General features: G+C 42.5%; 1 protein-coding gene across 1 annotated transcript in view; it reads left to right on the top strand.

Moving 5' to 3' along the window:
- The first annotated feature begins 3,896 nt into the window (after nt 1-3,896).
- Nucleotides 3,897-13,386, top strand: part of ANO6 (anoctamin 6) — an 81,460-nt gene continuing 71,970 nt past the window's right edge. Inside the window, exon 1 of the mRNA XM_075857033.1 lies at nt 3,897-4,219. Coding sequence (XP_075713148.1) covers nt 4,153-4,219 — 67 coding nt within the window. The 5' untranslated portion in view covers nt 3,897-4,152. The remainder of the gene's footprint in view (nt 4,220-13,386) is intronic.

Raw genomic sequence — 13,386 nt, 5'->3', positions numbered from 1 at the left:
GCTGTACAAGCTGCAAATTCAAAACCAGGGTATTAGAACACCTCAGTTACATCAGAAACCCCAATATTATCAACATATCCAGCGCAGCTAAACACTTCATTAATTACCATAATAGATCTACAAACACCTTTAAATGTTATGCTATTGAAAAAGTACATATACCCAAACGAGGTGGAAATTTAAAACACAAGATTCTAGGAAGGGAAGCATATTGGATCTACAGTCTAAAAACCAGACATCCACATGGATTAAATCTCAAAAAGGAGCTAATCTTCCATTATTGAGATATAACATATTTTCATAAATAAATACATATATTGTTATATAAATATGGCTATCCATTTATTTATAAATTTCTCCAAGCATGATCCTTCCCGTTCTTACATGCTTATAACCATCATCTAATTATATCAAAGGGAAGAAAATTTCTCTGCTCCAGTAACATTTCCATTGAATAAAATCTAAATATTCAAATAAATAATACTAGAAGACCTTTCCAGCCCTGAATCTGTTTCCCATAAAAACGAATATCGGGTTCCCTCTAAGACACTAGTACCTGTATAAACTTTAAAATGTCTCCGTTTGTCCCCAAAAATAATTATATGCCTCTAAATATGCATTTTCTCTTTACATATCATGTAACATGAATGTACAACACTGTGTTTGAAAATATACAAATATGTGTTTTAGGCTCATTTTTAACCTTTACAGTTTTTTAATATACACACCATATGTTTTTAAGCCTTTCTATCTATGTATTTATCTCGTATGTATACTTTCAGTATCTAGAAGAGGTATATATATCCGGTCATAACAGCAATTTTCCTTTCGTCCATAACAAAACATTATTCAACATATCATTACGATGCAACGAAACTTTTATTCAAAGGTATTCAAATATAACAAATTAAAACTTACCAAGCAGGATCCTAACGTTCGGTCGGTGTTTGGACATACACAAACATCCGTCACGAGAAAAGTTGACTCCGCCCTCTTCTTTGCGCTCCAGGTTGATTACCTTGAAACGCAATCAAAATTTCACATGCTATTGACCGGATATAAACTCTTACCTTACCACCACACTTTCACTTCAGCCATGATTAAGGACGCGGAAGCCGTCTGAAACGCGTTGGCAGCGTGGTTTATTTTTCATCCACCTTTCTTCGTGGGATATTGTCTCCCTGTTTTACCATTGTTCAAATAAAACTGGAATTTTTTCCATTTCAAATTATCACTTTCTACGAAAAATTTTGTTGCGCTGGAACCTACCCTGCATCGTTGCCTCCTAGCATCATAGTTATGTACGACGCTAGGAGTCCCTGCCTCGCTGCGGGACAACTGTCCCGTACTGTAATCATGTATTCAGTACGGGATAGTAGTTCCACGGAGAGGCAGGGACTCCTAGCATCGTACATTACTATGATGCTAGGAGCCCGGCTCCCTGCAATGTGTTCGGTCCGGGACTTGCGGCCGAAATACGTTCCGTCCATTACGAACGTAACATGCTCGTGTGAACCCAGCCTAAGACGGAGGGACTTTTTAGCAGGATTTATTCTTGCTAAAAACTGCTTCTTATAGTCCGAAAAATACGGTAGATCATTTTTGTGTGAGAGGGGCGACATATGCTTTGGGGCGTGCAACACTCCTGGACGTGCTAGAAATCAGCGATGCAGTTCTCTGCACACCGCCTTCTGAAGTGACTGCATTATTAATACAATAATTCAGCATTTGGGACCCCCCTTTTAACTTTGCCCAGGGCCACACCTATTTTAAAACCGTCTCTGCAGGGTAGTGCAGCATCTCATATAAATACACTGGACTCTCTGCACACAGATGGTGAAGACTGTAAGGCCTTGTTCACATGGTGCTAAAAAAAAAAGCAAAGTGTAAACGCGTAAAAAACGCCAGCGTTTTTGCAAAGCACTTTTTAAAGTACAGGCGTTTTTGATGCGTTTTTTTGGGGCGTGTAAGTAGAACTCCCATTGACTATGGGAATTAGGCACCAGGAATTGACCTGATCCTTCTTTTTTTACACAACACATTTTTTAAACACGCGCGCGTAAAAAAAAATGCGTCACGTGCACTACAATGCGTTTTTGCATTGATGTCAATGGGAAGCCTAAAGCATGCGTTTTCGGCGCATAAAATGTGGCAAAAATTCATCGAATACACGCCGTGTGAACAAGGCCTTTAGTGCGAGGGGAGTTTATAACTCTGCAGCTATCAGTGTATAAACTCACCTATTATATCACTGACACCTGTTCCCTTAGATAGGGCAGAAATAATCTCTTCAGCAGCATTATATGCATGGAGGACATAAGGAGGATGGGGAGGGGTCTCAGTGTAGTCAGGTGGGATTTGATTGGTGATGATGTTATCCTGCAGTTCACAGGAAGTCAAACATACAGGCGAGACTGACCTCCTGTCCACACCGGAGAGCATGGACTATTTTGGTGGTCAGTCTGACAAACAAATGACACTGCTGAAATATATTGCTGGTGAGTTAGCATGATATATGCAAAAGGAAAAAAATTGCCGGAGTGCTTCTTTAAAATGTATTCTAAAGTGAATGGGCAACCAGTGCAGAGACTCGCGTAGGGTAGAGGCAGTGGTTTGGCGGTTGGTCATAAAGGTGAGCCTGGCTGCTGCGCTCAGGATAGATTGGAGAGGGCGAGAGATTGAATCATAGCAACAATGAGCATTTTGGCGGTTTCCACAGTAAGATAACGGCGGATTCTGGAGATGCAGGTAACATGAATGAGAAGGTGATTTAATATCTTGTGTAAAGGAAAGATCTGAGTGACCCATAACTCCAAGACAGCGGGCATGATGCCTAGTTATGATAGTGCCAAACACTGAGATGGAGACATCGGGTTTAGGTAGGTGAGTAGATGGTGGAACACAAGGAGCTCAGGTTTTTTTAAAAAACAAAAAATGCCATATCTCAAGTATCACAATAGCCAATAAAGGACCGGAGAATCCATTTTTATTAAACTTATATATTATTTGTATAAAAATGTATTTACTTTAACTTTATTGTGCCCTAATAACGTGAAAATAATCAATACAAGATGTGTAATCACAGCGCCCGATGTTAGACAAAAGATATTTGGATGAATTTAAAAATAAACTGCGTGTCTTAAAATCCTGGTGAAAACTGGCGACATGGTCTTTAAACGCTTGACATTTATTTGAACACAGAAACCGGTGGAAACCGGCTAATTTTAACACCTATACACGATAGCTAAGGTGTTTTTTTTTTTCACTTTAACACATACTAAGGCCTCATGCACACGGCCGTGCCCATAATCACGGCCAGCGATTGTGGGTACGGCTGGCCACAACCCGCATTTTCGGCTCATGTTCCCATACAAAGTATGGGAGCATGGCCTGTAAAACACAAAAGATAGGACATGTTCTATTTTTTGCGGTACAGTTCTACGGCACGGACCCCTATCCGTAGCGATACGGAAAGGCGTCCGCGCCCAATAGAACTGAATGGGTCTGCAATTACAGAGCTTTTTTACGGTCATGTGGATGGGGCCTAAGACACTAGTAGCTACGGGTGACTAGCGCAATGGTTGTTTGTCTAGCGGCTGACCCCTACACTGCTCAGTTCTCTATGTTTACATTGAGATGGACAGACAGCAGGGGGAGCTAGAGGGCACCGCGTTCCGTATTTTACACCTGTTTACGGGTGTATTATTATTATTTTTTTTACGTTTTCTTTCATGGAGTGCCCTGTAGTTTACAGCAGCCGTACTTGAACATCCAGAAAACTGAAGTAGAATTGTGGTGTTCGTACGTCCCGCCCGCTGCTGTTCAGGAATGCCTCTTGTCAAGCATCTCCAACTCCTCGGACACTACGTGTATTCCGGGCTGAGCCCGTCTTCTGAGTCAGGGGAGCTTATATTTGTGTGTTCAGGCCCCTCCTCCCGCCCTGCGTGCTCTGCCCTTCTCTGCTCTGGGCTTTACCCCACCAAGAATGCGAGCTGAGCGCCGGGCATAGCACTGGTAGCGCCCCCATTCTCTAGGACCGGACATCTCCAGTGTAAAAAAGAGCGGAGCCTCCCGCCAACTAAGGAGACAACACCCTGCAAGTTACCATCGCTGCCTGCTGCGGAGTAGCGCTCACATCCTGCGGCACTCACTATGGCGTTTGTCAGCGATGAGACCACCCTGGAGCTGGACGAGATGTCAGAGGACGGGGAAATGATAGGTGGGTGCTACCTGTGTGTGCCACCTGTGTGTGCCCGCTGTGCTCCGGGCCAGTGTATTGTCTGGCTTAGGCTCTTGTGGTACAAGTTTTGTGAGGAGGCAATGACATGGTGCGATTGCTTTTCACAGTCCTCTCAGAAGTTCTAGGCTGAGCAGAGCCAACTTCTCACATTACTGCTACTCTGACGTTGCTGGAGTGGGGCTGCTGAATTAGCAGATGTTGCTTTCTCTCAGGCTGGGCTCACACTGTGCGTTTTTCTTCTGATTTGACATACTTTTTTTGTATTTGTTGATAAACTTCCATGCCTTTCAATGGGAGTTCATGCACCAAAACGGCTTGTTACAAATGCAGTGTGAACCCTACCTAATGGTTTCTCCGTCTGACCATAAATGTAACAAATTTTTCCAAACGCTGGCCAACAATTGGTTGGTTTGAGAAAAGTTTGAGTACGAAATGGACGTTATCCTCATTCATGTCTCACAATTTTATTTTTTTTACCGCAAGCTTGAACATTGAGGTAAATATCGGAGAAGTGCCATTTACACTTATGGATAACGATTTCTTTGTTCAATTTGATCAGCGATAAGCAATAGATTTATTGGTGTTTTTGTGCTTTTACACTAGGCAACAATTATGGTTGATTATAAGAATTCTGCTAGGTGTGAACGCGCTTTTAGACCACAGACTGTCAATGCGCACGCTATTGGGGTCAAAATTGTCAATTGTAGGGCTGGCCATACGCAAAACAATTTTTGCAAATATTAATAGGGATTGTCCTGGTTTGTGACGTATCTGCATTGGCAGCAAGCAGAATTTGGAGGTCAGCTGATATGTAGACCTTTATTATATGGCACCATTTGGAGTCATGTAGTCACCGAATAATATTCCACAGCGGGAAACTCTTGAGGGATTCCCCAGCATGGGATTTTGACTCACTATGGCTGATGGACAAGGATTATCCTGTAACGTAAAGCATATCCTTTACCTGTTGTGACACACACATCATTGTTGACGATCATTACAATTTATCATTATTTGTATGGGTATCTAAAGGGTTACTCCCATCTTATAAAGTGATTTCATATCACTAGGGTATGCCATCGTTTTATGATTGGTAGGGGTCTGACCTCTGGAAATCCCACCGATCCTGAGAATGAACGAGCCGCATGACTGATTTAGTGCTGCGTCCCCCTTCGCTGATTTAGTGCTGCGTCCCCCTTCGCTGATTTAGTGCTGCGTCCCCCTTCGCTGATTTAGTGCTGCGTCCCCCTTCGCTGATTTAGTGCTGCGTCCCCCTTCGCTGATTTAGTGCTGCGTCCCCCTTCGCTGATTTAGTGCTGCGTCCCCCTTCGCTGATTTAGTGCTGCGTCCCCCTTCGCTGATTTAGTGCTGCGTCCCCCTTCCCTGATTTAGTGCTGCGTCCCCCTTCCCTGATTTAGTGCTGCGTCCCCCTTCCCTGATTTTTTTCCTGTACAGGGTGGGTGAGGCAGCGCTAAATCAGTGCATTTTCACTATCGATGTGGGTTCCAGAGGTCAGACCCCAATCATAAAATGATGGCATACCCTTGTATAAGATGGGAATACCCCTTTCGGTACCTACACAAGTAGCTGATTTGTTGCAGATTTTACCCCTTCTAGATTAAAAAAGGTGAAATCCGGAGTGAACAGACAAACAGAATGAGCGCTGCAGATGTAAAAACTTGCAGCATGTTCTGATTTATGTGTGTAAATTTTTCAGCAGCATGTGAATAAGAATTAAAGACTCTTATCCGCTTGCCTGCAACAGTCTTCCGTTTCGGATTTTCCGTCTGCAAATCTGGATGTAAATTCCGCTACGTGTGCATGGGGCCTTTAGGTACCGTTCTCATTGCGTGTATGGTTACATTGAGTAATGTTTGTAGCGGTCTTTCTTCTGTCATGTTGTAAAAGGAGCAAACAAGTGCCGATCAACGAGCTGTCTCCTGGTCGGCGCTCGTTTATACGGCCTGCTTCGAGCACTCTTACTCCTGTGGGCTTCAGACTAGTCTTCCTATATGTGCTCCAATGTATTTCTAAAATAAATTTTTAGAAATCTCCAGTGAAAAAACAATGTAACGTCTGATCTGTAAGGGTATGTTCACACTGGAAAGATCAGTTGCAGATTTTCTGCAACGGATTTAATTGCGTCAAATCTTATTCTAGTAGCAGCAAAATGGATGAGATTTGAATAAATGTCATTCACACGCTGCGGAAAAAAATCTGCTGAGAAAACGTTCATATATTGACCAGTGTGTTTTTTTTTGTACTTTTTAAATCCGCAGCATGTTCGTTTAAACTGCGGAATTGTTGCAGTTTTGTTGCGTTTTTCTCCATTGAAATCAATGGAGACGTAAAAGCTGCAACAAATAACACATGCTGCATTTTTTGTGGCAGAAAAACTATGATTTTGCGGGAAAAATTACAAATCTGAGTAAAAAACAAAAATGCCTTTTTTTTTTTCTTAAGTTTAATAAACAAGTCTATGCTTACCATCCTGGCGTTGTCATAGGCACGGCTCATTGCCCCCCTGGCTGTTCCCTGTACAGCCTGGGATGACGTTTCATCGCAGGAGGTCGGGCTGCACAGAGAACAGAGGGATGCGTTGCTAAGGCATTGCCAGTGAAGGAAAGGCCTTATTCAGACGAACGTGTAAATCGTCCGTGTGACGGAAGCTTTTTTTTTAACGGCCGCCACATGGTTGCGTGTATTTCTATGGGGCTGTTCACACGGCCGTTGTTTTAACGGACCGTGTGAAAGGCACGTGAATAAAAAAAACATGTCCTTTTCACGGATCCCTCAATAGACTTAAGTCTGAGGGATCTGTGAAAATGGTTCCCGCACGAGTTCAAATCGGCCATGAAAAACGTCAGTTTATCACGGCCGATTTGACACGTTTATCTGAATAAGACCTTAGTATTGCCGACTTTTTTTTTAATTTTTTTTTCCACAGCGGCAATTTTGTACCACAAAATTTGTACCGCGATTTGGGTGCGTGTTTTCGGCCAGATTTTCCTGTGGGTTCTAGGTCGGGTATGCTGCATACTTTTATGCAACGTAACCGACCTGCGTGAACATACCCTAAGGATACAGTCCGTGTTGTACGAGTCCCGAATAGGGCACCCATAGCCTGCAATAGACCTTTTTAGTATAGCTACGTATACCTCCGATTATTTACAGAGCCACACAGGGTTTCGTTTTTTTCTCCATGGATTCAATATTAACGTGGGAGATAAAATAATGTTTCTTGGCATGCTGTATTACAAAAATAAATAATATTCTAGAAGCATCGCTTCTAGGAGAGAATATGGCACCTCGAAGAGGCACCATGTGGCAGTGCATAGAGTGCCTTGATATTGACCTATAGGGTATGTTCACACGCACTAATTACGGATGGAAATCGGGTGTTTTTGCCCCGAATTACGTCCGAAAATAGCGCCTCAATAGCGCTGACAAACATCTGCCCATTGAAAGCTGTCTGTTCACACGAGGCGTAATTTACGCGCCGCTGTCAAATGACGGCGTGTAAATAGACGCCCGCGTCAAAGAAGTGACCTGTCACTTCTTTGGCCGTAATTGGAGCCGTTATTCATTGACTCCAATGAATAGCAGCGCCAATTACGTCCGTAATGGACGCGGCGTTCAAGCGTCTGCACATGCCGTTACGGCTGAAATTACGGGGATGTTTTCAGGCTGAAACATCCCATAGGGTGTCCGTGTGCCCCTATACAGCGCCAGTGCACGTGGCCTTTTATTGTGCCTGAGCCCACATTTTTCCTGAGATACAGTGACGTTTTTACTGTATCTTCCTGCTGTAAACTTGTACAGAAGGTAACAAGTATCTAGTTCTTATGTTCTAATGATGCAAATTAGAAGTAATGTGGCTTTACATGGGATAGTTCTGCTGCTCCGCCTTAGGCCTCATGCGGTATTATGGCTAGATTTTGCATGGAGTCGGGATAGGACATGCAGTAGACTAAAAATCCTGTGGGTAAGTTGGGTGGATCCTGCATTCACTTATTTAGTTAGTGTTCATATCTACATGGTCATCAAAGGGGCCTGTTTTGGGAATGGAAAATGGGAGGTTTTCTGGTTGTGACCTCATTCACAAACTGTCCAAATGATTTTTCAGAAAATTCTTTGTGTAATCGCATAATTGTAGAGATAAAGTTTCTAAGACAATCTAGGTGTTTACCCAATAGTCCTATCCCCTTACCTGTACAGAGACCAGGAAAGTAAAGTAAATTTAAACAAATAAAAAACAAACCATATTCCATTTCTAATAAAGTCCACGGAGAATATTACGCTTATGTAGCCATGCAAGTTTGTTTATCATTTGAAGCAATGCTACGTTATATTGTATAGAACATCAGAAACAATCCCTTGTGGCAGTAAAACTGTTCTTTCCGGGATGAACTGAAGGCTTGTATCCTACTATTGTACATCACATATATCTGTGGAAATAAAGGAATCATTGCTCATCCAACATGTATGACCCGTTTCACTGACAAAAGAACAATTCAGATCGTACGTTGGAGTGAAAACAAATGTGTACTGAATGTGTCCTTATGTGTGTGTATTTTTTTTTAAATTATTTTTGGTTTTTGTTACTAAACCCGATTTACTTTGGATAATGTGGTTAAGTAAACTCATTGACATCCACTTTAGTCATTCGCTATCTTGAACTGTAAATTGCTGAACATTGAGCTGTTCAGTGGAATTCCAAACAGCCGGGCTCCAGCTAGAACTGAGCTGGGATTTTCTTCAGGATTCCGTTAGATTTCAGCCTAGGATTGTGCAATTGACACTTTTTCAGTTCTTGAGGCGAGTTTGTGACAGTTGCTGCATTACTAACGTGCTATACTTATCCAGACTTGTCTGCAAATCGGGGCGTAACATGGCGATTGTTCAGGTTATGAAGAGTTACACTTCCTGTAATATATCAGTTAGTAGTGTAAAACCACCAAGGCCAGGATCTGAATCTGACGGAGAAACAAAGGCTTTCTGTTTCTGGACAAATGTAGTTCATTTACTGGCCATAGCTATGAGATGGAAAGCTGCTAATAGCATTACAAACATATACAACTGTACAGAGACAAAGTTAGTGATAGACAAAAAACGCAACGCCCGTGTTCTAGCATAAATTATGCTGCCAAAAATACTGGTTTGTATGAAAACTGTGAAAGCTACCGTTACCGCCTGTCAAATAAACCGATAAATGCAGAGGACGCACTTCATATTTGCATGTTTACTTCAATAAGCAAAGTGGGATAAGCTGCCCCAATTAATAACTAATAAGAATAACATTTTTTGGTCGGCTATTTACTAGAAATAAATTTGCTTCCTAATTGATTTTCATAATCTCAAAAAAAAAAAAAATAACCTGTTATTTCTGACAATCCCCTTGCTGGCTGCATATATGGGAGAATTTTCACATGGAGGAAATTTGTGGTGGATTCCGCCTCAATCTCCTCCCATTCATTTCAATAGGAGTCGGATTCTTTCTTATTTTTTATTTTTTTTTCGTCTAGTGGGGAAAAAAAGCGTCCTGCTTGATCTTTGGGCAGATTCTGCCGGCAGGAGGAATCCTCCTGAGTGTCAGATTTTGCAGCGGGATCCGCTACGCAAAATCCACCTTGTGAACAGGGCCTTAGGTGGCGCAATGTTTAGGCTGAGCCGCAATGTTTACAGGCAGCTGTGGCTAGACAGGGGGGCAGTCAGAAATAATAGATAAAGCAATTTATTTTTTTTGTTGAAAAATAAATATATTTTTTATAACATGGCTACTTACGATTGATGCACATAAATATCCTGGTGGGCCCATTCAAAAGAAAAGTGCAATGCAAAGGATTTTTTCTTTCTTCACACGTTGCAGTTGAGCTGTGGTTAAAACCACATCCGAAATACACATGCATTTTTACTGCATTTGATGCATTTTCCTATCCTGTTGCGGTAAAAAACAGAACCGGATAGAAAAATGCACCAAATCGCCATAGAAATGCATGCGTTTTTCGGGTTGCTTTTTAGTGAAGCGGATCTAACCGCACCTCAACTGCAACTTGTAAATGGAGCCTTCGTGAATAAGCTTGGTCTCAGCAATAATAGTAGCCGTTCCTCGTTTGATGTAGCTGTAATTCTATCAGATGCTCGATGTCTGGTACGATGGCTAACCTTGTAATGTCAATTAGAAGGACAGAAATTGTGTTACAAGTATGATGATAGAGTATGCTCTGCTCCAACTCACATAATGCAGTATATTTGGTTATACAAATGCAATGGTAAATGTTTGCATTTCTACTTGAGGGTGTAACTGTACATTTAGCTTCTTCTGGCTGCAAAAGAACAAAAGAATATAATGCGTGCACATTGCGTATTGGTATATCTAATAGGAATGTAAACACCACACAACAGGAATATTGTATTCCGGGGCATGAAGAACCTTCATTCTATAGAAGGGAATTACTTTCACTCGATTGTTAACTGCAGTTACTGATCTGTTTTTAGACCCTAAACATTTCTAGTATCTATATGTATTCCTATGGCTGGCGCCTATATTTACAGTTAGGGTATGTTGACACGGCTTATTTTCGGCCATTTTTCGGGCTGTAAACGGCCGAAACATTGGAATCGGAACGCCTACAAACATCTGCCCATTGATTTCAATGGGAAATACAGCATTATGTTCCGACGGGGCGTTTTTTTCCGCCTCCTTTTCCAAAAATGGCACGTAAAAAGACGGCCGCTAAAAAAGTGCATGTAACTTCTTGGGACGCTTTTGGAGCCGTTTTTCATTGACTCTATAGAAAAACCGCTCCAAAAAACGGCTGTGAAAATCGCAAGTGGCTTAAAAACCTTCTGAAAATCCGGAGCTGTTTTCCCTTCAAAACAGCTCCGTATTTTCAGACGTTATTATTTTGTGTGTGCACATACCCTTATATGTGCAGTTGATTTAATCAGGGATAATGTTATCTAATGTACGAAAGTCAATGAGGACAGTTTATCAAAACTGGTGCAAAGGAAAAGTGGAGTAGTTGCCCATGGCACCCAATCAAGTATCTTCTTTCATTTTCCAAAAAGAACCTCTGCAGAATGAAAGGTGGAATCTGATTGGTTTCTATGAGCAACTACTCCACTTTTCCTTTTGCACTAGTTTTGATAAATTTCTCCTGATATTTTACAAGCGGTTTTTATTCCGTGATGGCTTTGAAGGGGCTCTTTTGTATCAACAAATATGACTCGATTAATTCAGCATTAAGGGGGAGATTTTTCAAAACTAGTGCAAATAAAAAAATGGAGTCGTTTCCTTAGCAACTAATCAGATTGTGTCTTACATCTTCAGAAGGGCCTCTGAAAAATAAGAACTTGAATCTGACTGACTGGTTGCTATTGGCAACTACTCCACTTTCCTCTTGCACCAGTTTTGATTACTCTTCCCCCTAAGGGCTTATTTAGATGAACGTGTAATACGTCCGTGCAACGCGCGTGCTTTTCACGCGCCTCGCACGGACCTATGTTAGTCTATGGGGCCATGCAGACTGTCCGTGATTTTCACGCAGCGTGTGTCCGCTTCGTGAAACTCACATGTCCTATATTTGTGCGTTGTTCGCGCATCACGTACCCATTGAAGTCAATGGGTGCGTGAAAATCCCGCGCAGCACACGGAAGCACTTCTGTGTGACGCGTGTGATTCGCGCAACAGCAGTGAAAGGATGATTGAAAACAGAAAAGCACCACGTTCTTTTCTGTTTACAAACATGCAGTGTCATAATGATGGCGGCTGCGTGAAAATCACACAGCCACGCATCATATGATGCTGACACACGGAGCTGTTAAGTACCTTTTGCGCGTGCAAAACGCACACGCTCGTGTAAATCCGGCCTAAGTGTTTCAACCTTTTAAGGCTCTCTTTACATCTGCATCCTGTCCCGGATCCGTCGTACAACAGATGCCATCATGTTTTTTCATGGGATCCACCGTTTTGACAGCATGAATAGCACTGAATGCAGTGCTGTATTTCCGGTCAAATCTGACGGAATTTGCGACAGGCTCCTAACGAGCCCTCCAATGCAAATGTGAACCGAGCCGAATACGCTACGCTCAGAGTGCATCTTGCCTGAAAACATCATCTAAAAGGTAAAAGCATTAATATCTATAGGTTAGAAAATTAGCAAAGGCTGAGTGTAATATAAACTTTTTTTTCACTGAGGCTAACAGATACTGTGCATGTAGTCAATCAATATAAAGTGCATCTGACACTAATTTTCAGTTGGAATCACTAAAAGTTTATAACATATTCGCCTGTGGAGATTAACACTTTAAAGCAAATGAGTATGAAGTTTTGGCTTGTCTGAGTCTAAGGCCTCATTCACACGACAGGGTCCGAGTGTCGGCCGGGAAAATCGGCAGTTTTTGGCCGATTTTTCCCGGCCGGTTTGCATCCGCTCCGGGCCGTGTTGCCGTTTTTACCGGCCGATTTGGACCCGATTTGCATCTGTTTTTTAATCGGATGAATTTTTTGCACTTTACTTTACTTTTTATTTTTTTATTATTATGGTCTGTCCCTCAAAGGTCAAAAAAGACCTTTTTTGGAACTTTTTAATATTGTTTTTCTTTCTTTTACACCATGTTTTTACACTGTAACTGGGGCTGCCAGTTACAGGGGAAATCAGCCCTCTCATAGTGACGATTGTCACTAACTGGGCTGTGCTGGGTCTAGTTAGACCCAGCAGCTGTCTGTCACTAACAGCACCCGGCGATCATGTGACCAGTCACATGATCACCGGCAGGAATAGAGACCGCGCCGCTGCTGCTGTCTCTATTCCTATACACAGCGTTCATTAAGCGCTGTGTACAAGTAATCAGAGAAGACAGAAGCAGCGAAAGCTGCTTCTATCCTCTCCTCAGGGTCCCCGGCAGTCACTGACAGCCAGAGACCCGACATTCAGCTGCCCGATTGCGCGGGCAGCAAGTTAAAACCCAAGCCGTAAAAAGTCTATGGCTCGGGTTTTAAGGACCCTGACCGCTGGCTGTAAAAATACAGTCAGCGGTCAGGAACCGTAACAAGCAGGGGAAGGGAGCCAGCGCAGCGCTCCCTTCCACCTGCTGTACACCCCGGCCCTGCCACACAGTATCTCCAGCGTAGCCATTCGTCT

Source organism: Rhinoderma darwinii, chromosome 3 (assembly GCF_050947455.1).
Source record: "Rhinoderma darwinii isolate aRhiDar2 chromosome 3, aRhiDar2.hap1, whole genome shotgun sequence".
NCBI lineage: Eukaryota > Metazoa > Chordata > Amphibia > Anura > Rhinodermatidae > Rhinoderma > Rhinoderma darwinii.
This window is presented reverse-complemented; position numbering and strand designations above follow the sequence as displayed.